A 20429-nucleotide genomic window follows, 5' to 3' on the forward strand; every position below is an offset into this window, starting at 1 on the left:
TAAATACACAGAAGCAGAAATTGTCTGGCGTCAACGAAACAGTAGCTGACGGTCTAAATCCAAACTTACATCATTTACTCAGCCGTCGTCATCCCCATCATCCCCATCTTGGGAAGAGTCGTTGCCTCCAGTGCGAATCTCATCCTTTTCTGTTTTTGGTTTCCGAGCTGCGCCTGATTCCCTCGCTGTAAACTGTGGCCAACGCCTTAATCTGCAACCACTTTTAAGAGGTTTACGTCTTTAAGCCCGTCAAGCGCACGCGCTCGTTCCCGCCGACGCACATCACCAAACCATATTCCACCGCAGGCGCCAACCGTTGCCCCCCCCCCCCCCCCCCCCCCCCCATCCCCGGACGTCCGCGTCTGAGTGTTACTTCGCCGGCAGGTGCCAAAGACGCACAGCCGCTTCCTGTTGGGCCTCTTTCCGGGTCAGCGCCGCGCCTGAAGTCTCAACGGGGGTCAAAGGGCGCAAGGTGACGTTCAGCCCTCGAAGTGCATTTCTTCTGCGGACAAACGCAGCTCTTGATTCCTTCATCGTGAGGTCACGTGGGAATTATTATCGTCGTATGAGTACAGCCGGAGGGACTCGAACCGTGAGGTGCCAGTTCTGGCAGGAGCCTGAGGAATCCCGCCGAGGCCTCGGGTTCACCACGGCGGGGGAAGTTCAGCTCGCCACGAGTCACATGCAAACACACACCTACATTTTTACACCAAAAAAAGAGAAGTGAGTAAAGGAGGATTTCAGGTTCAGATGCACCGTTAAAATCTGACATTGGCAAGTGAAGGAAAACAAGCAGGAAACAGTAAATAGAAGAAAGTAAAGTGAAAAAGAAAGGAGAGGAATGTGGGAAACTATATGCATGATTCCCACACACACACACACACACACACCCCTGGCCAAAGCCATGTCCTGTGTCAGACCTATTCTGCTCCAACATCCTGCTGCAATAACAACTAGTCTCAGAGGACAGACTGAGTCCAGCTGGACAGTACTCACACACACACACACACACACACACACACACACACACACACACACACACACACACACACACACACACACACACACACACACAAGACGAAAAGAAAACAGTATACTCAAACATCTGTGCAGACCACATGACCCCTCAAACAATATGTCATGTGTCCAAGAATCTTTTTAAAAACTCTATTTAACTTACTTTGTAAAGGTGGAAGTGAGCCAGGAAGGGAAAAGACTTTTTCAGCTTCCCAAAGCGTCTCATCCTGATTTGCTTTGTCCAAACGACAGATTCAAAAGACAGAATCACAGAAACATTGGGGGGGTTTTGTGGTTCAAGCTGCCAGAGGCGGCTGCTCGCCCCGCCAGCCGGCACCACGGCCCGTCAACTCCAGCGTTCCCAGCCTCCGCTGGGAATGTCGGTGCTCCTCGGACCCGCCAGAGACGGAGGAAAAGCCTTCTAGAGTCCTGCTGCGTACAAAACTGCCACATTCCATGGCAGGGCAATGCTTCCGTAAGCCGCTTCGCTGGCTTCACCCACTCAGGCGCTGCTGCGGGAGTCCTGAGTGTGTGAAAACAAACAAGGCGTCTGCAGCCACCAGGAGCTGCTGCTGCTGCTGCTGCTGCTGCTGCTGAGCTGCAGCCATGTGCCTCCGTTACTCACTGCACAGTTGCAGGAACTTGCAGCCAGTCAGTCAGTCAGTCAGCCAGCCAGCCCCTCCTCCTCCTCCTCCTCCTCTTCTTCATACTCCTCCTCCTCTCTGCCCACCTCACACTCGCTCCCCCACTGCCTCTCCCTCTGGACGTGCAGCTTCTGTCTGTTTGCTTGTCCATCCCTCCAGCAAGCAGCAGGGCAAAAATAGGAGCAACCCACTCAAACCTCAGCTCAGGATGAAAACTCAGCATTCAGACTCACTGTCACACAGTCAGACAGCCTGTTAGGTAGCCAATCAGTTAGACAGCCAGTCAGTCAGACAACCAGCCAACCAACCGCCAGTGTGACAGTCAGTCGGACAGACAGTCAGAAAGTTGAACAGACAGACAGTGAGTCAGTCTGTCTGTCGGACAGTTGGACAGTCCGACAGACAGTCCGACAGACAGACAGACAGACAGACAGTCAGTCAGCTGGACAGTCAGACAACTGGACAGACAGACAGTCAGACAGACAGTCAGTGGAGGTGCCACTGAGCGTCTCCTGGTTTCAGATTTCAGATTTCGGGTGCCCCCCCCCCGTACCATCTTGAGTGTTTACATCATCCGTTTCCTCGTGCTCGGCTTCAGATCCCGTTTCTGTCTGGCCCCGCCCCCTTTTCCCCTCCCGCTGTGCAGAGGACAGAGGCTCCATGGTTTCTGGCCCGGAGGAGCATTTGATCCGGGGCCAAAGGGTCGCATTCAACTGGAGGATAGAGGGATTGTTTCCTGTGATGCAACCGTACACACACACACACACACACACACACACACACACACACACACACACACACACACACACACACACACACACACACACACACACACACACAGCCTGCTTCTTTGCCTCCACCTAGTCCTGCCAGCCTTTCCTAGAAATAACCACAGAGGAAGAATTTATTTTTCCTCAATTTTTCACCCATCTTCTGGATTTTCATTTGTACATTTAGTATGTATTTTTGGGTGCTGCTTAAAATCTAATCACCAAGGTAATTTTTGACTTGAAAAAAACAGCATTATTAAACCAACAAATTGAGGAACCAATGCATCTTAACTGCTCCGGCTCCTTGGATGGTGATGCAAAGATTCGGCGTATTGTATAACTTTTTTACCGGAAAACCTGTACAGGCTGATTATGTGCGACCGAGAGGCGACGTTGGTCTCCAGAGTCAATCCACTACTGGAGCGAAGGGACAAGTCTGGCTGCTGAGGGTGGATCAGAACATCAGACGCTTGCTGGCAGCCAATCAGCTTCTCCCACACCTCGCCCCCCTGGGCACTGGGGAGTCGGCCACCTCACCCTTCCTTCTCCTCCCTTTCCTTTTCGCCCCTTCAATAATCCCCCTCTCCTTTCCGCCCGGCTCCCCTCCCTTGGGTCCGGCTGGCCCGGTTGCAGTTTCTTCTTTATTTGGTGCTGCCTTTTTATTTCCTGCCTCTAATCCTCCAAAAATGTTATCTCTCTCCCCCTCCGTCGACTATAAACAAACCCTCACCAGCTGTTTTTCAGAGCCTTGGCGGCGACACAAAGACCCATTCCTCCCCGTTCACCCTCTTCTAGCCAAAAACTGTTCAACCTTTGGGGTTTTTTGCCTTTGGGGTTTTTTTATACAACTTCACAGGTTTTGTAGCCTTCCCTTCCTTGTTAATCTGTTGACTGCTGCCTTTTTGCTTTTTTTACTGTTGGGTGTGTTTATGCTTCTCTCTCTCTCTCTCTCTCTCTCTCTCTCTCTCTCTCTCTCTCTCTCTCTCTCTCTCTCTCTCTCTCTCTCTCTCTCTCTCTCTCTCTCTCTCTCTCTCTCTCTCTCTCTCTCTCTCTCTCTCTCTCTCTCTCTCTCTCTCTCTTCCTTTCAATTAGCAAGATTCGATTAAATTTTAGAGGAAGGAAAAGACGAAGCAAAAGACGTGTTGTCGGAAAACATTAATTAAAAGCCGAAGGGTTTCTGCTTACGAGGACGCCACTAAAAATTATAATAATAATAATATTTAAGTATAATTATTATCTATTTTTTTATTTTATTTTATTCTTTTCCCTTATTATTTTTACTTCAGAAGTGTCATCTAATGACTTCTGATGTGTCAATGTGCCCATTTGCTGTCAGCCTCCTGCACAAATGTAATATGGCAGGTGTCTGGCCAAAGATCAACAATAATCTACTTTCTGCCACACATCCCACACACACCCACACCCACACACACACACTGTCAGACTGGGGTTGTCATGACAACAAAGGTGGGACAAGCAAACGCCCACCTTGCAGCTGCTAAAGTCAGCGCACAAGAAATTCAATGGAAATTAGAGATGTTCAATTTTTCCCTTCACAAAACTGAAGTAAATTATTTTAGGAACGACATGTGAGAAGCGTAACTGGGCTGCGAACCAGTCACATGTATGAGGACAGCAAGCACAACAACGCTGGATTGTTTTTTTCATTCGACACTCGCAGGTGCCTGCAGCTGCCGCCTGATTTAAGCAGATTAAACCCACAGCGGTCAGTGTGTCAAGCTGCAGCACTGCAGTGATGCCACTAGGTGACACCGGTTCTTCCACCCATACCATCTATACCCGTACAAACTGCACTGGGGTTTGCACGGAGCCTATGCCACCTCAAGGCAGGGCGCCACCCTCGACAAGACACCATATAGAAAGACAAACAAAGAGCCATTCACACTCACACTCACAGCTACCGACAATTGACAGTTCCCAACTCACCTCTCGTGCATGTTTTTGGACTGTGGGAGGAAGCCAGAGTTACTCGGAGAGAAGCCACGCAGACACTTGGCCCCTGGTCCGGGTTCAAACCCTCAACCTTGTTGCTGCGAGTTGGCAGAACAAACAACTGCACCACCGTGTCGCCCGACACTGGTCCTATGTAACAAGATACTGCTGCTGCTGCTGTCTGTAGTTACTGCCACATCTGTTAGTGTTCTACAATGTTTCTATGATTTCATTTTCTAATGTTTTATAGATTGACTGAAGGTTACACAATTATTAGGCCCAATTTATGGTATTTTCACATAATTATTTTAGTGTGTAAGTTAGGTAATAATTATTAGGTAAGTCACAAAAAATTGCTGAATTTGCAGCTGAGTTGCATAATAGACTACATCCTGTTTTTACTGACCAGTGACAGTTTTTCTGGGCAATCCGGCTTGTGAAAGAGCTACTCTGAAGGATGACAACACACCCAACAATAACCGTAAATCTGACCTGACCCACTGAAGATTATCAGGATTTTTATGAATCTAACAGTGCTTGAATTGATTTTGAGATCGGATTAAACAGAGTCGTACGCGCAGAAAAGTTTATATAAGCAAACAGCAAAACAGTGTTTTATTAGAACTAGGAAAAAAAACACTAAACTGACTGCTGTCGCTGCTGCTGCTGCTGCATCTATCAGGCACTTGCCTCTTCCCCTCTGAGTGCATGAATCTCTGGCAGTTCCAGTGGAAAATTAAAAGGATGCTGATAGGACAAAGGACGAGTTAAATGGCTCAGCGTGTAGACTGCATTATGGTGATGTGGCATCAAATTAGAGTCTGGCTGGCTAATGAGATTAAGAAGATGGACAAAACACTGTGTGTGTCCCGCTTTATGTCTCAGCACTGCATCTCACACACTAACACACACACAGATTCTGTAATGTGATGCTCACTGTACACACACACAGGCACGCAGAGGCATGCGCTCACACCGGCTGGTTTCACACTGACACGCGGCTCAGGGAATTAAGATAGATTAGAAGATCCGGGCCGACACACCGTCGGCACATTTCTAAAATAAATTGCAACCTTTTCAGCGGCAAATCTGCAATCTGCGGTCTGCGGCACGATGGTGTCATGCTTGCACAGAAGCACAGAAAAACATCAGTCTCATCTGCGACCTTCTGCCCCAGTCTCGATACCATGCGTCCGCTTCAGTGTTGGGAGCAGCTCATCGCCACTCAGGGGAGAGAGTGCAGAGGACACTAGTGTGCATTCATATAAAATAACTAAATATGTGAGTCCTCCTCCTGCTAACTTTATGCTGCCATAAAAGCTAACCAGACTCTGGCAATCCAGCCACAGCAGAGAGGAATGTGTGGATGAAAAGTCATGAGATAATCAGGTCACAATCAGATTATCACAGCGTCAGCTGCAGATAAATGACTGCTGTTATTTTAACTCAGCGCACAGGTTCAGGTTAGCATCCACCAGCTCAAGATGCGGTAATTCACGTTAAATATGTTTTTTTTCCACATTCCGTGCCTTGTGACACGCCATGACTTTGAATTTCACACACAGTGTGAAATTACACGTTTCAGATTGCAACTGCACAATCCCCATGAGAGCATAAAAATCAGGTGTTTCCATGACTAGTTTTTATTGCGCTATTTAGGTTTTAGGCTTTTCCAAGGATAATGGGATCTCAACTAGAACTCAGGTTTCATAATTTCTACAATACACGATTAACAGTCAGCACAACTTAGAGTTCAGTTAACATAATTAAAGATTTATCGTTGCTACAATGTGACTTGCTAAATTCTACATACAACTGTTGAGCTAAGTTAAAAAACTGAAAAATTAAAGTTGAACAAAATTCAAGCAAAACTGTCTGGTATCCAGTACTGGTTTTTGTTGTTGTTTAGCTGTTTTTTGCTTATATTGTTGTTCATATTGTCCGACGTGTCTTATGGCTATTTAGGTTCTGCCGGAGACAGCAAATTAATAAAGTGACTCTGGGGTTGTGCGGAAAGTTTTATAAAAAATGTGTGTGCTTTTCACCGAGGCATCCCAAACCACAGGTATCAGCTTTGGACTCTCTGACTCTCCAGTGGTGATGCACGTCCGCAGTGTGCACGGCCGACTGAGATTCCGGGCTGGTAGAAACTGCTGGAATCAGCACAAAGATGCGGCTGTACGAGAGCGAGAGATAGCGATCTGATTCGTGCTCGTCCAGCCTGGACAGCTGCAGCCGCCTGCCGGCTTAACGCCGCATAAAAACTGGCACACGGTCACTGAAGCAGTCCAGAGACTCTGATCTCAACACAATGGACAGTCGTGCCGAATTAACTGTTGCGCAGATCAACACGTTGAGCCACATCTTTGTTCAACTGCAGGCTGTGGACTCACACAGCAAACAGTGCGCTTTTTTATTTTTTTTTCAATGATGTGTATTAAATGAATTTCTCAAACATAGGCCGCCATTCTCAACCTTTGAAAAAATAATCATCCTAAAAAAAATTTTTAAAACTGCGACGGGCGACCAGGAAAGAGCACATTTAGCCTTCTGTTGACGTGTTTGACACGCTGCACCTCCAGCAGGGTCGACTAACACCTGCCAAGCAGAGAGGCTTCCCGAGACTCTCAATCTCAGTGTCAATCTCAATCTCAGTCTCAGTCTCAGTCTCAATCTCGAACTCAGTCTCAATCTCAGTCTCAATCTCAATCTCAGTCTCAGTCTCAATTTCGAACTCAATCTCAATCTCAGTCTCAATCTCGAACTCAGTCTCAATCTCAATCTCAGTCTCAATCTCAGTCTCGAACTCAGTCTCAATCTCAATCTCAGTCTCAATCTCAGTGTCAATCTCAATCTCAATCTCAGTCTCAATCTCGAACTCAGTCTCAATCTCAATCTCAGTCTCAATCTCAGTCTCAATCTCAGTCTCAATCTCAGTCTCAGTCTCAATCTCAGTCTCAGTCTCAGTCTCAATCTCAGTCTCAATCTCAATCTCAGTCTCAGTCTCAATCTCAATCTCAATCTCAGTCTCAATCTCAGTCTCAATCTCAATCTCCGTCTCAATCTCAATATTAGTCTCAATCTCAATCTCAATCTCAATCTCAGTCTCAATCTCAATCTCCGTCTCAATCTCAATATTAGTCTCAATCTCAATCTCAATCTCAATCTCAGTCTCAATCTCAATCTCAGTCTCAATCTCCGTCTCAATCTCAATATTAGTCTCAATCTCAATCTCAGTCTCAATCTCAATCTCAGTCTCAATCTCAATCTCAGTCTCAGTCTCAGTCTCAAACACTGATGGCTTCATGTGTGAAAGAGTCGGGCCGTTGCACCACAGGGCTGGATGTGGGACGTCGGGGGAGGGGCGGGAGGGGATGAGGAGTGGAACGGAAGCTGCGGGTGGGAGGGAGGGAGGGCACCATGCATCGAGTTCATCCAGCAGCACTCAATCAGTGACCTCATGCTCTCCCACTCACACACACACACACACACACTTAATGGTGCAGGCCTGTGTGTGTGTGGCGCTCAGCCTGATGCAATGACACGGCCGACGGCAAAACGCGCACGATCACGTCAGTGCCGGAAAGTCCAAGTGAGGGTCAGCAAAGGTCTGCGTTCTAACGTGTTAAAGGTGCCACCACACACTCCCTAGACGCTGCTGACCCCGAACACGCCGCCGTCGCTCATTAAATATGAAACACCATCCGGCCGTCAGCCGGGGCCGACGTCGTCACCTCACAGCCTTTCATTTCCCCGCTGACACAACACGGCGGCCGCAGAGGAGTGAAAAAGGCCGTTTGTCTTCAGCTCTTTTGTCTTTGGACTCAATGAAAGAAGAGGGTGGGAGGGAGGGAGGGGTGAGGGGCTGAGGGGGGAGGAGGGGTGAGGTACCTCTTCGTCATCGCCGGGCAGCTGCTGGTAGTCGCACTCGGACGTCTCCTGCAGCCGCTGGTACTCGGCCGTCTCCCCCATGGCAGCGGGAGACACCTGGACAGGAAGCCCCTTCCCCTCTCCCTCAGTCGCACGCCGCCTTCATCGCCACCTGCTGGCGGCCTTCACAAACAGCCCGAGCTCCTCATGACGACGCCGGCCGGCTCGGGGTCGAGGAGGGAGGAGAAGGATGTCGGTCTGAGGTTCCTGAGTCCACGTCCTTCTGGCCGGCAGCAGCAAATCAAATCCTGCAGAATCAACATCAGAGGAGGAGACGCCACCTCTGATGTTGATCCAGAGCTCCTCCTGCTCCTCCAGTGAGCCTCTCCTGGAATCCTCGGAGGTGTGAGGGGGACAATCCCACAGCCTGCTGCTGCTGCTGCTCGGCAGGCGACAACCTCTGATTGCGGTCCTCGCACACGGCAACAATTATTTCTCCCCTCACACACACAAGCATGTGCCTCTCTCCCTCTGCCCCTCTCTCTCTCTCTCTCCGTCTCTCTCTCTCTCCCTCTCTCCCTCTCTCGCTCGCTCGCTCAACCTCTCCTCAGCTGTTGACGCACGCTCGGCTCGGCAGAGCCGCTCTCTGGGCTGCAGACCCTGAAGCGTCGCTCTCGCCGCCTCGCCTGCTGAAATATCGCGGCAGCTCTACTTTCGCCTCCCTTCACCTGTTTCCTTCCATCCTCTCCTTTTGTGTACACGTGCTTCCTCCTCCTCCTCCTCCTCCTGCTCTCCCTCCTCGTCTTCTCCTCCTCCTTCTCGCAGCTCTCGGCCGGCTGTCCAATCGGACTGGCAGCTCGCCTCTGACGATCTGCCGGGATTTCTGAACCACCGCTGCTGCTGCTGCTGCTGCTTTTGTCCTAAATGGACTTCCTGATGGTGGGTCGATGCCTAATCCTCGGCCTTGCACTGTTGTTGTTGTTGTTGTTATTCTTTTTTCCCCTCCCTCTCCTCCTCCTTTTAGTCCCTTTAACCCGCTTCCACTTCATTATCCCTCCACCCCCAACCCACCCTCCGATGATTTGGCAAGAGCTCAACCTCCTCCATTACCGTGGCAACACCCCCCCCCCCCCCCGAACCCCCCTCCTCCTGTGTCCTGTAGTTACGGCCATGGAGTCAGCAGCGGTGGTCCTGGTAGGAACAACCAATGGCAGTCAGGCGTGCCGAGAGGGATAGGGAGGGGAGGGGGTATGGCGGTGGGGGTGAGGGGTCCTAATGAGGGGGGGGGGTTAATCCAGCGAGGGGGAGAAAAACACGGCCACGCTGCTTTGTGTGTGTGTGTGTGTGTGTGTGTGTGTGTGTGTGTGTGAAACGCCTCTCCACCATAGGGAGGGTATCCAGGCCATCTGGAGCCTTGCTGAGTGGACATCTGGATGCAGGGAAAGACAGAATAAAAGAACAATGCGTATGTGTGTGTGTGTGTGTGTGTGTGTGTGTGTACTGTGCCTTGTCTTTCCCAGGTATATTGAGACTTCTGTACTACAGTCCTGATGCCCAGCCAGGCCTATTCTTCAGGCCAGACCAACACACACACACACACACACACACACACACACACACACACACACACACACACACACACACACATTTTTATATTATGAATTTTGTTGTGTGTGTCCAGCATGTCAAAGACAAAGATGCTGATATGACCTCTAAGACAGCAGCCGGCTGTAAAGTGTCATCCTGGTAGCCGTGGAGAAAGAGATCAAGCAAGAAAAAATATCCTGTTTACACGCAAACATTAACAGAGTGCTGTCCTTTGTGACCTTAAAATCCATTCACACATCAATAAAAGGCTAGACTGCAGAGGAGAAAGCTGTGAGTCTCATCCTTCTTCCATCCTCATCACTTCCATCTCTCCTTCCTCTCTCCTCACTCACTTCCCCGTCACCCTTTTCACCCTCCCTCCCTCTCTCCCTCTTTGTCACTGATGTCCTCAGGCCGCTTATTCGCATCTCTCTCTCTCTCTCTCTCTCTCTCTCTCTCTCTCTCTCTCTCTCTCTCTCTCTCTCTCTCTCTCTCTCTCTCTCTCTCTCTCTCTCTCTCTCTCTCTCTCTGTCTCTCTCTCTCTCTCTCTCTCTCGTTGCTTGTGCTCCTCTGCAGGCTGACGGTCAGACAGTGCAGGCGTCACGCAACACCACCACCCACACAAAAGGCACACACACACACTTGTACACAACCTCTGACACAAGTGCACGATCATTAGCAAAGAAATGCTTGTGCGACAGGGACACGGGTCACAGGATTCAGCAGCAGCAGCAGCGAGTGTTGTGTGAGTGTCAGGAGACAGAATGTGATTCCTCTGCAGGAAACCTACAGACCCCAAGCCCACGCCGCCCTTTACCAGTATGGCTTTGTTTTCATCTCACTGGGGTGGGTCATGCTCTCTCTTCCCACCTGCTAATATTACAGCTCAGTCCTTACTGGTCAGAGTGGGCGGCCTGTCAGACGACGCTCAGGGGCGAAACAGCTGAAAACAATTGAAAACTGCTGCTGCTGGTCAGATTTCAGATTTCAGATTTCAGATTTCTTTATTTGCCATTGTGTAAACACGTAGGAATTTGTTTTGGCAATGCATGTGTGCATTTCAGTTCTTTTCACATATATATCAACTAACAAACATACAACACAGTGCAATGCGGAAGTAAACAAAGACCATATATATAGTAATATATATATATATAGATAAAGTGCATGTTGGGATTAGTTAGTGCAAGGAATTTATGTACTGCTGGTGGTGAGTGCTGGTGTCACTGGTGTCACTGGAGGGGCAGAGGGAGGGAAGCCAGAGTCATTGAGCAGCCTGGCGGCTGAGGGGAAGAAGCTCAGTTTATGGCGATGGTATATGCTGGTGGATTTCACAGGCACACAACAAGGTATAAAAATATAATCTGTGCATTACCTCTTTTTAGTAGAAATTAAAACAGCAACAACAATGAATAATACAATCCAATAAGATTTAAAAAGAGCACATTGTGCCACACAACAAACGAAACCTTGTGGACACTTGCAGACAATTTTTCTGCAGTTTTGTTTTGCAGCCAGCCACCAGTGTTGCTCAAGTCAAAAAGTCAGTCAATCAAAAGAAATACTAATTATAAAAGTCCTCTACCACAGAAACTTTTATGCTCATTCTACAGACTAATCAATGGCAAGTGATTTCAGTCCAGCAGGTCAGCTGACCACCCTCTCACCAATAGCAATAGCCATTCCAACTCACTCAAAAGCATTTGTTTAATGCCCATCCTGATTGGACAGCAGGATTGCAATCTCACCGGCTGCACAGTAAACTGATGATGCATCGCGCCTTCACCTCTGACCTTCTCCGCCTTCACTGCGGAACGTTTCCACACCTGGAAAAGCCCAACTAGCGCCGTCTGCGCTCCTGACCTGTGAAGCATCACTGTTAGTCATCTTGTGTGACGTGAGGGAGGCGACGCCTGTTAAAAGGATGTCAAACCGCCTCCTCTGTTCCTGTGACGAACACACGCAAACAGGGTGTGGGCGTTCCCACACGGCGTTCCCAGCGCCGGCGATCAAACTCGGCCAGAGTCGGAGGCTGAGAGACGGGGCCCTGGGCCCTGGGACCCCTGCTGTCTCTTCACAGTCGTTAGACGGCGGCCCCTGGGGGCCCCGCTAAGCTCTAAACCAGGAGCAGGATGAACTCCATCATGTCTGCTACTGATGTTGGGTTGGCTGAGTGGAAATGTAATCAGGTGGGGTGTGTGAGAGGGGTCATCCTTCTGCTAAAGAGTTCTAAAGAGGTTCAGAACCGTCCAAATTGGTTAAAAGTGGATCTACCCACCATTGATGAATGGGCTGACATTGCACAATCCAACCAGATCAGGCTTCATTTGATTGTATTTGTGCTCAGTGTAAACCCACCCTGCCTTATTTTTTCTTTTCTGTTTTACATGTGTTAGCTAGACTGACAGAGACGCTGTGCTCTCCTGCTCAGTTTCCATTATTTTTAGTGCTAAAAGAACCTGTGGTTTACAGCTAACTATGGACACAACTGCTTTTCCATATAAGACAATTAAAAAAGTCCAAGTGCATTACTTGAAAGGTTTATTGCACATGGTTCTGGAGTTTATTCACAGTTAAATAAAATTGTAGTTCATCAAATTTACTGACAAATATACAGCGTACATGATCGTATGATGAAGTTTTCATCCTAGACTCCGTTGAAGAGGTCTAGAGCTCCAGAAAACATGGATGGGTAAAATGGTGGGGCAAGCATTTAAAATCAAATGGTAACAGGAACAACAATTCCGTCGAAATTGTTCAAATTAACAAAAAAAATCAGGCAGGGAAAGAGAGCTGTTCCTGGTGGGAGTTCACAAAAATCAAGTTCACAACCACTCTGTGCTTCTGAGACCAACTCCAGTCAAGTGAAAAGAAACATGTCTTCTTTTAGGTCAGACAATGGGAACACACACCCACACCTTCTGGTCAGGGATCACAGCTTGTTGACTTAACCAATGACTTCACCACAGCCAAGGTGGAAAAAAGAAAAAAAACCTGGCGCGCGCACACACACACACACTGTGGCATGATTCACGATTGGATATGGATGATAATGAGTCAGCGTTGGTTCCTGGTGAGAGTGAGAAGAGTTGAGGGTGTGGACGCCCTCCATTCATCCACTCGGCTTGCGTTTCTGTCTTTACCATCAGCAGGATCAAACCCGAGCGCTGATCTGCACTCGTTCTGTTAGTCAAAGCTAAACCTCTATCCTCCCCTAAATCCTCACCATATGCCCAAAAACCTTAATAAGATTGCCAACATGTTGCCTCGGATTAAAAGCAAAACAAAACTGCATGTCAGAGAGCATTTCCTGCTTTGTCCAAAACGAGTGAAAAAAAATAGATTCAAATATTTAAAAGTTTAATTTGGCTGCTTTGTCACTAAAGTATCGCAAGCAAGATTTATAGCACAAAAAACAGCAAATATAAAATGGCATAAGAGACAATAAAAAAATCTAAATGCCATTAAGTGAAATGCTAAAGGAAATTGCATTTTATTGCACTTTCCGCGTGAAGCCCCATAAAACATTTATTTTCAACCAATTGGTATAAAACACTGCGCCTTTAAAGCATAACCAAGCATATTAAAGAACATTTTTAAACATTTTTTGCACATATCACTCCAACTTCCTGTGGTGCTTGTCACAGAACAACACACGCAGACCTGAATCTGTAAACCCGGAAAAACCTGACGTGGCTGAAAGCGACCTATCAGGGCCTTGTGGGCGGGACCAGCAGCGGCTCGGGCTCCGAGTCAAACGCCCTAATGGCTCCCATTCCACCGGGAGATATTTTATCCTCGACAAATCCTCCGCCGTCGGCCCATTCCCAGAAAGATTTCCACTTTGGCTGTGTCACAGGTGGACGGCCACAACGGACAAATCCAGCGCGGGCAGAGCGACGCAGGGGGAGGGGCCAACAGAGAATGTGTGGTGTGTTTGCGCGTGTGAGGCCGAGAGAGACCTTCATGCTCTGTAAATCCTCGGCTCTTATACTGTCTTTCTGGGAAGTGTGGGGCCAGTGTGTGTGTGTGTGTGTGTGTGTGTGTGTGTGTGTGTGTGTGTGTGTGTGGTATTGGCTTTCCTGTGTCCCCGCAAACAGGTGGAATTTAAGAGGGTGAGCCGAGGCCTGCAGGCAGGGCGGCGCAGGGCTGTGCAGGGTAGCAGAGGACAGGATTAGGGGGCCAGTGGGACAGCACGAGGGTCCCACTGATTCACTTAATCTGTTTTGTGTGTGTCTGCGTGTGTGCGTGCGTGCATGTGTGTCAAGGTCGCAGGTGGAGAGGTATGCAAAAATCATCAAAGGCTAAATGTCAGCATCTCAATGCCATCTGGGTGCCGGTTTCGTGCATCATCTCAGAGGATTTGTGCCAGTGTGTGCGTGTTTGCGTGCGTGTGTGCGGGCGGAAAAAAATGTCCTCTTATCATCATTGTCAAAAACATGATTTGAATTCCTCCCAGTTTTCCACTTCATTTATTTCTTTCCGCAGTGGCTGAAACTCCAAATATCCTGTTTTCTACTTTTTTTTAACTGTCAGCTTACAGTTGATGTGTTTGAGGGTTTTTTTAAAAAATGAGGCATTGATGAGGAAAGGTTTTCTCTCACATATAATTCAAGGCATCGCCTGAGAGACAATTACAGTCCCAACAGAGTGCAGCTAATGAAAGTTACACTTCACAGGCACAAGTCTACTACAGAATTGCACTAAAACCATGTCTGTACTCAAATTGGTTCTATGTTCTATGTGGCCACCAGGTGGCAGCAAAAGCAATCGGTATAAGACTGCCAGTAGGCACGTCTGTTGGGTGTATGAACCTGATCCAAAATCATGTGTTGGCCCTTATAGAATTCTAATTTTTCAAAGCAAGTATACAAACAAAATGTTTTATTGTCTTCATAATGTGATCTTCCTGATCCTGCTGGGTCGAGTGACTGGTGCCAGGAGCAAAAACACAAAAACGCCCCTGGTTTAATGTAAATGATTCTCCAGGAATGGCAGCCATCATCTTTCCAGGACGTAATCTATTCTATTTTTAGACAAGAAGCGGCTGTATTCCAGGCCGGGACGGATCTGAGGGTGCAGTTTATCCTTTAACTCGGACACTGCGACGCAAAGATTAGGACACACACGATGTTGCAAACTCTGGTCTGGTGTTAGCCAGTATAAACACTGAAAAAAACAGATTAAAAAAAGAATACACGCAATCTAAGACTGTGTGTGTGTGTGTGTGTGTGTGTGTGTGTGGTTACTGTATAAACTGCCCTTCCACGCCAGCAACAGATAAGACAGGAAGCAATTGACACTGCACCCTGTGTCCTACAACACAATGAGCCACGCCAAGAGATAAGAAATGAAAATACTGCTTGTAAAAAAAAGAAAAGGGAAAAAAACAGTAGAGACGCAGCGAAACACGGCACCGTGGCATCATTATGGAGAAAAGCCATGACAAACTGGGAGCTGTGGCTGTTCTGGCCTACGGCTGTGGGGATCCACTGAAGAGTCGCTTCACTGGGGGGGAAACACGATGCGAGTCGACAACGACGCAGCACAATACACTAAGGCCGCCGCGCTGATCCAGGATCAGGTGCCGGCGAGTGTAACGCAACACCTGCGAGTCGAACGCGTGGCAGCGCAGGAGAGAAACAGCTGAATGCAAAAGAAGGAGAGGCGGAGGAGTGGAGAGCGCAGCGACGACGAGGCCGCAGGTAGATTGATGGAGTGAGGAGGTGCAGCCTGACAGCCGGATGCAGGTCCAGGGTTAAAATAACACTGCACGCATGCACGCACGCACTAGCATGGCATCCCGGTGGGGCTCCTCTTCCTCCCGGTTCTCCTCTGTCATTCTGGGCCCCTGAGGCCCTTCAAGCATTCAGAGACACTCTCCACAAAAAGCAAACTCACTGCTCGCTGCTGCTATTCTGGGAGCTTCCTCCGCACTCCTCCTCTCCCCTCCTCCCCTCCTCCTCTCCTGCTCTCCGGGGCCCCTCCTCTCTTTCTGTCCTCGGGACTTTTTTAAGCAACGACCCGTCCAGACAGACACTTGCATGCAGCGCTGCACAGTCCACCAGGCCACCACGTCGGCTTTGACTATTGCGTCGCGCAAAGACAGTCACTGCAAAAAATAAATAAATAAAAAAAACTTTATAGTTCCCATATCATGCAAGATTTCTCCTGTCAGAGTTCTACAACAACGTGTGCCTGGCAGCCAGCGAACTGTCACAACACACACGAATGAGGAACATCAATCCTCATTAATCAGAATCTGGCCCTATTGTGATGTCATAACGAAGACTGATAAATGTCCCACCCACTTGTTGGCTCCTCCCACTCAAACCGCCTTCTTTTTTGTTTTTTTTAGCAGGAAGCTGAAACAGGTTGAAACAGGAGGTTGTAAACAGAGGGCTAACTCTAGGTGTTAACCTGAAGTTCTACTAGCAGGGCCCTCACATGTCACTTCCTCTGTCCGTGTGTCTACCTCACACACACACACACACACACACACACACACACACACACACACACACACACACACACACACACACACAAAGAACTGGTCAGCGGACCGAACCCGCTGACGCCATTGCCTCTCTGAGGAAAGCACAGTCACTGTTTGGCATGATCTCATGTCTGCATAGCTCAAACACACACACACACACTCACGAGACAGAAGGGTAAACAGAAAGTGCAGTGGACCAAAAAAAAAAAGTCAGACTCTGAGCTTTAAGGCCGGAGATTTCAGCCTCCGTCATTCAGACAGCAGTACATTTAGCCCTCCGTTTGTAGGCTGCAGCTGAAACTTTCACATGTTTGGAAGGGGACAAAAACCAAGGCGGTCTCAGTGGGGCGGAGCCAACAACACCTGTGGCTGTGACCTGGAAAGTGAATGAGAGAAACAGCCGCTCCCACCTGGTCGTCCTCGGCTTCCGGCTCCAGCGTCAGTGTCGATCACAGTCGTTCCACCACATGGAGACGAGGCCCTCGGTCCACAGAGGGGAGGTCCGGCCCAGCCTGAGCTCCACGGCGCCGAGACTCTAGCACACCCTCACATGACTTCATCCTCACCCATTGGTCAACACTCAGCAGCAAGTCAGGACTTCCCTGGAAGAAGAAAACAAATTAATAACAGCAATAATTACAACAAATTGCAACAACAGGACGTGTGAACACAACAACAACCTGGCGGCAACCTGTGTGGACAAGCTGCGTCTCCCCGCCGCTGCCAGGCTGAAAGTGAGCACCCAAGGGTGTTTGTGCATCTGCACGGAGACCTAATATTGTGATGAGAGACTGACTCAGAGCCAGGACCCCAGGGGAGGATTACAAGGTTTCCACACAAAGGGCCTTGACAGCCGTAGAGGAGGGAGGAGCCAAGCCTCTTTTCTCTTGAGGGTGTATTTATAACCCCTTTTCAAAATTTCCTCTGACCGTCACGGGGGTTTAACAATCATTGAGTTTGTGTGTTCATTTTTATTTTTTGAAAATATTATTATACCAGGGCCTCAACTGACATCTGACCTCAAACTCTCATCTAAACTTTGGCCTCTGTTCCATCCAGGGTTCACACACTACCCCTGTCTTTAACATTAGTTACAGAACTGTTGCTTGAAGCTTGGGCTGCATTGAGTTTTTTGGGTTTTTTTTAAGTTGAAGAAGCCTTCAACTTCAACAAGGCGAAATGTCTTCAAGATCACAAGAACATGTCCAGTCGCCCTGACTTAACCCTTCTACTTTAAGATGACCTGGATGACTGAGAACCTTCACAGACAAAAAAGTTGGATGTTTCCAGAAAAATCTTCAGGAAAACTGCACCTTTCAAAGACATATTTTAGGCTCCAAATTGAGATTGAGCTTGCCCCCCACCACCACCACCACCGACCTCACCACCACCTGACGCACTGGCAGCTAGAACGGTAACTCTAGAAGTTGACTCCGACCCAACGAGGGACCGACGGGGCTTCAGCCGGAAGCAGCTTCCGGCCTCTGATGCGAAGCGACTCGACACTGTTCCAAACCAGGTCTGGGGGCTGCGCTTGGAATGCCTGAGGGGGCCCCCTGTTCAAGAGCGAATGAATCGTCGCGATTCAGATGAAAGGCGCTGGGACCCTGGGAGGGCGGGCCAAGTGGGCCGCCACCTAGCGAGGCGGCTCCACTGGAGAGGAGAGACACCGAGCTGTTCTCCCCGCCACCGTCACCCCTCCGCCGCAGCCTCACAAACGGCCCCATTGTCACGGAGACGAGAGGAGACGAGCAGCAGCGTGCACGTAACAACACAGGGAAACAAACACAGGCGGCACCAATGGCATCAGAGCTGGTGGGCGGCGCGGTGCGGCGGCCGTAAACAAACGGACACCGCAGGGCTGGAGCAGCAGTGGCAGAGCTGTTTTTACATTTTCACTCTTATGCAAGTGCACGCGTGGGCCGAGACGGGCCGTGAGGAGAAGGTTACACCACTTCCTCCCTCCGTCCACCCAGCCACAGTCTCCCAAGAGGTTGGAGGAAAAGGACAGAAATAAACTGCAGAGTCAGCGGCCAATTAAAGTGCTGCAAACGCCCCAGAAAAGCGCCGGCGAAGCGGTTGTTTTGTTAATGTTGTTCACGGGATGAAGCAGGGTGACTCTCTGACTTGTGAAAAATTAAATAAATAAATAGTAATAAATGATGACTTTGTTAGAGGTTAAATTTAGATTGTGTACTCCTTCCAGCTTGAAACCGATGTTTTTTTAGTTTTTATTTTGAGGTCAAATGAACCTCGGAAGCCACTTTGAAACACAAACAAGGATTTTTCCACATTTGGTGACAAGCGAATGATTAAAACTGCACCACTGTTAGCAGGACTTGCTGAACGACTCAAAACTGCATTTTAAAAATTGCAGTGTTACAGGAATTTGCACAGTGGGCTTAACAGAAATTAGTTTGCTGTAATTGTCAACTGTTTCTGTCATTTTCAAGGAAAAATGTGAAACATTCATGACGGTAAATAATCCAGGAAGAGTGTGAATCAACTAAATCATTCAACTGACGGGAATCCTGGTTTGCAACATGACATTGCGACAGTTTGAAATGCTGTTCTTCAGCAGATGCAGGAAGCTGCAACATCCTTCCGTACCAACCGCATACTGAACAACATGTGTGAAATGTGTGATCACCACAATCATGCAAAGTCCCTTTTCTTCCTCAGAGAAGGAACTACGCTGAAGTTAACGTGTCCCTAATGAGAACAGTGTGACTGTCTTCACTTCATGTGATCAGCTGCTACATTGTCATCTGACCGTCAGTCTGGTCAGAACATTCTGCGAGAAAAGTGATCAGTGACGCTTCGCTTTCAAAGCAGAGACAGATTAGATCGTGAGGAAGAAGATGAGCAAGATGTTGCACCTGCACCTGAGTTCAAGCATCCCTTGAACTCAGGTGCAGGTGCAACACAAACAGCATCTAAAAGTGTATATTATCACTCAGCAAAAACTCTGCAATGATGAATTTTATGTAGTTTTATCTGTTTGAAAAACTTTCCATTCTCTGTTAGGGAATTAAAAAAAAAAAATTGTTTGGTTTTTACCTGTATCTAAATCTCCAAACCAGTTACGACGGTGGCGCTATAAACAAGTAAAAGTAACAACCTTGGTCTCTCGGGTGAGGATTGAAACTTTCTGCATTATTCAAAACTTACTGAAGTGAAGTGTGGACTGCACAGTCCAAATATGCTTATTCTATTGTAGCAATTGTCATGTTTGGATTAAAGACGCGTCAGTTCCAGGTAACGGGTACTGTTCCCGTGAGCTAAATAACAAAACACATCACGACTTTACATTTTAATGCTTACAAAATGGGAATAAAGCCATTGGGTGCAATAGTGTTGAGTGAACACTTCCCCCACATTTATCTAAAAGCTTTCACTCGTATTATTCAGCTCTTAAAGGTTCATTTCTTCGAGGGACTTAATTTTGCCCGGTTAAAAATGAAGTTCTCCGACCATAAATGACAACTTCTCGTCCCCATGCTGCCAGTGCACCTGCATACCTGTCACACCGGCTCCAGGCGCTCTCTGGCTCCTGTCACACTCGCTGCCTGTCAACTCCGCTTCCGGCGCGAACAGCCACTCGTACAAACCGGCTACAAGTTCCCCACTTCCAGCACCTGTATGGGTTTCAGAAGGTCGCCCTCCTCCGCAGCGTGAGCGGGCCCGACACCGAGGGTTCGAACAGATCCGAGCTCAACTTTTGACTTTGCACGTTTAGTTTGTGTCCGAGGGGAGATTGGAGTTCGGTGGCTGTTGGCTTTGTAACCGCAGTACAGATCGTCCATTGGTGAGGTGATGTGTCACTCCTGTCGCGCAGGTCTCTGTGTGGCGGCCCGGTGGCATGTTTGTCGTTTGTTTGTTGTGTTTATTTGTTGCGTTTGTTTTGGGGGCTGTAGCTTTGGACCTACGTGTTCTACGTCGTGTTCTTCATAAAAGCAACAGTTTAATCGGGTAGATGATCATCCCTTTGTGCTGAAATCCATATAATACGGGAATGGTAGTGTTCTGCGCCTTTTTATCAGCGCCAGCATCCAAGCAGAGTGAGAGCTCTTCCTTCTCGCATCTGCTACA

At 48.4% G+C, this 20429-nt stretch overlaps 1 protein-coding gene across 8 annotated transcripts in view; it reads right to left on the reverse strand.

Moving 5' to 3' along the window:
• Positions 1-20206, reverse strand: part of tnk2b (tyrosine kinase, non-receptor, 2b) — a 37715-nt gene extending 17509 nt beyond the window's left edge. For 2 of the 8 annotated variants that reach the window (XR_012926208.1, XM_076020733.1), the window contains exon 1: positions 8276-9317. Coding sequence is in view for 2 of the 8 variants with exons in the window: in XM_076020733.1 (XP_075876848.1) it covers positions 8276-8356 (81 nt within the window). In the remaining 6 variants the exon portion in view is untranslated. Of the gene's footprint in view, positions 1-69; positions 691-1180; positions 1979-8275; positions 9319-16747; positions 16940-19858 lie in introns of those variants that run through there. The other 6 variants (XR_012926210.1, XR_012926206.1, XR_012926207.1 and 3 more) reach the window with 6 other exon arrangements.
• Positions 20207-20429: the final 223 nt, after the last annotated feature.

Source organism: Nelusetta ayraudi, unplaced genomic scaffold (genome assembly GCF_046127955.1).
Source record: "Nelusetta ayraudi isolate G7.1 ecotype Tasmania unplaced genomic scaffold, CSIRO-AGI_Nayr_v1 ptg000011l, whole genome shotgun sequence".
NCBI classification, from domain to species: domain Eukaryota; kingdom Metazoa; phylum Chordata; class Actinopteri; order Tetraodontiformes; family Monacanthidae; genus Nelusetta; species Nelusetta ayraudi.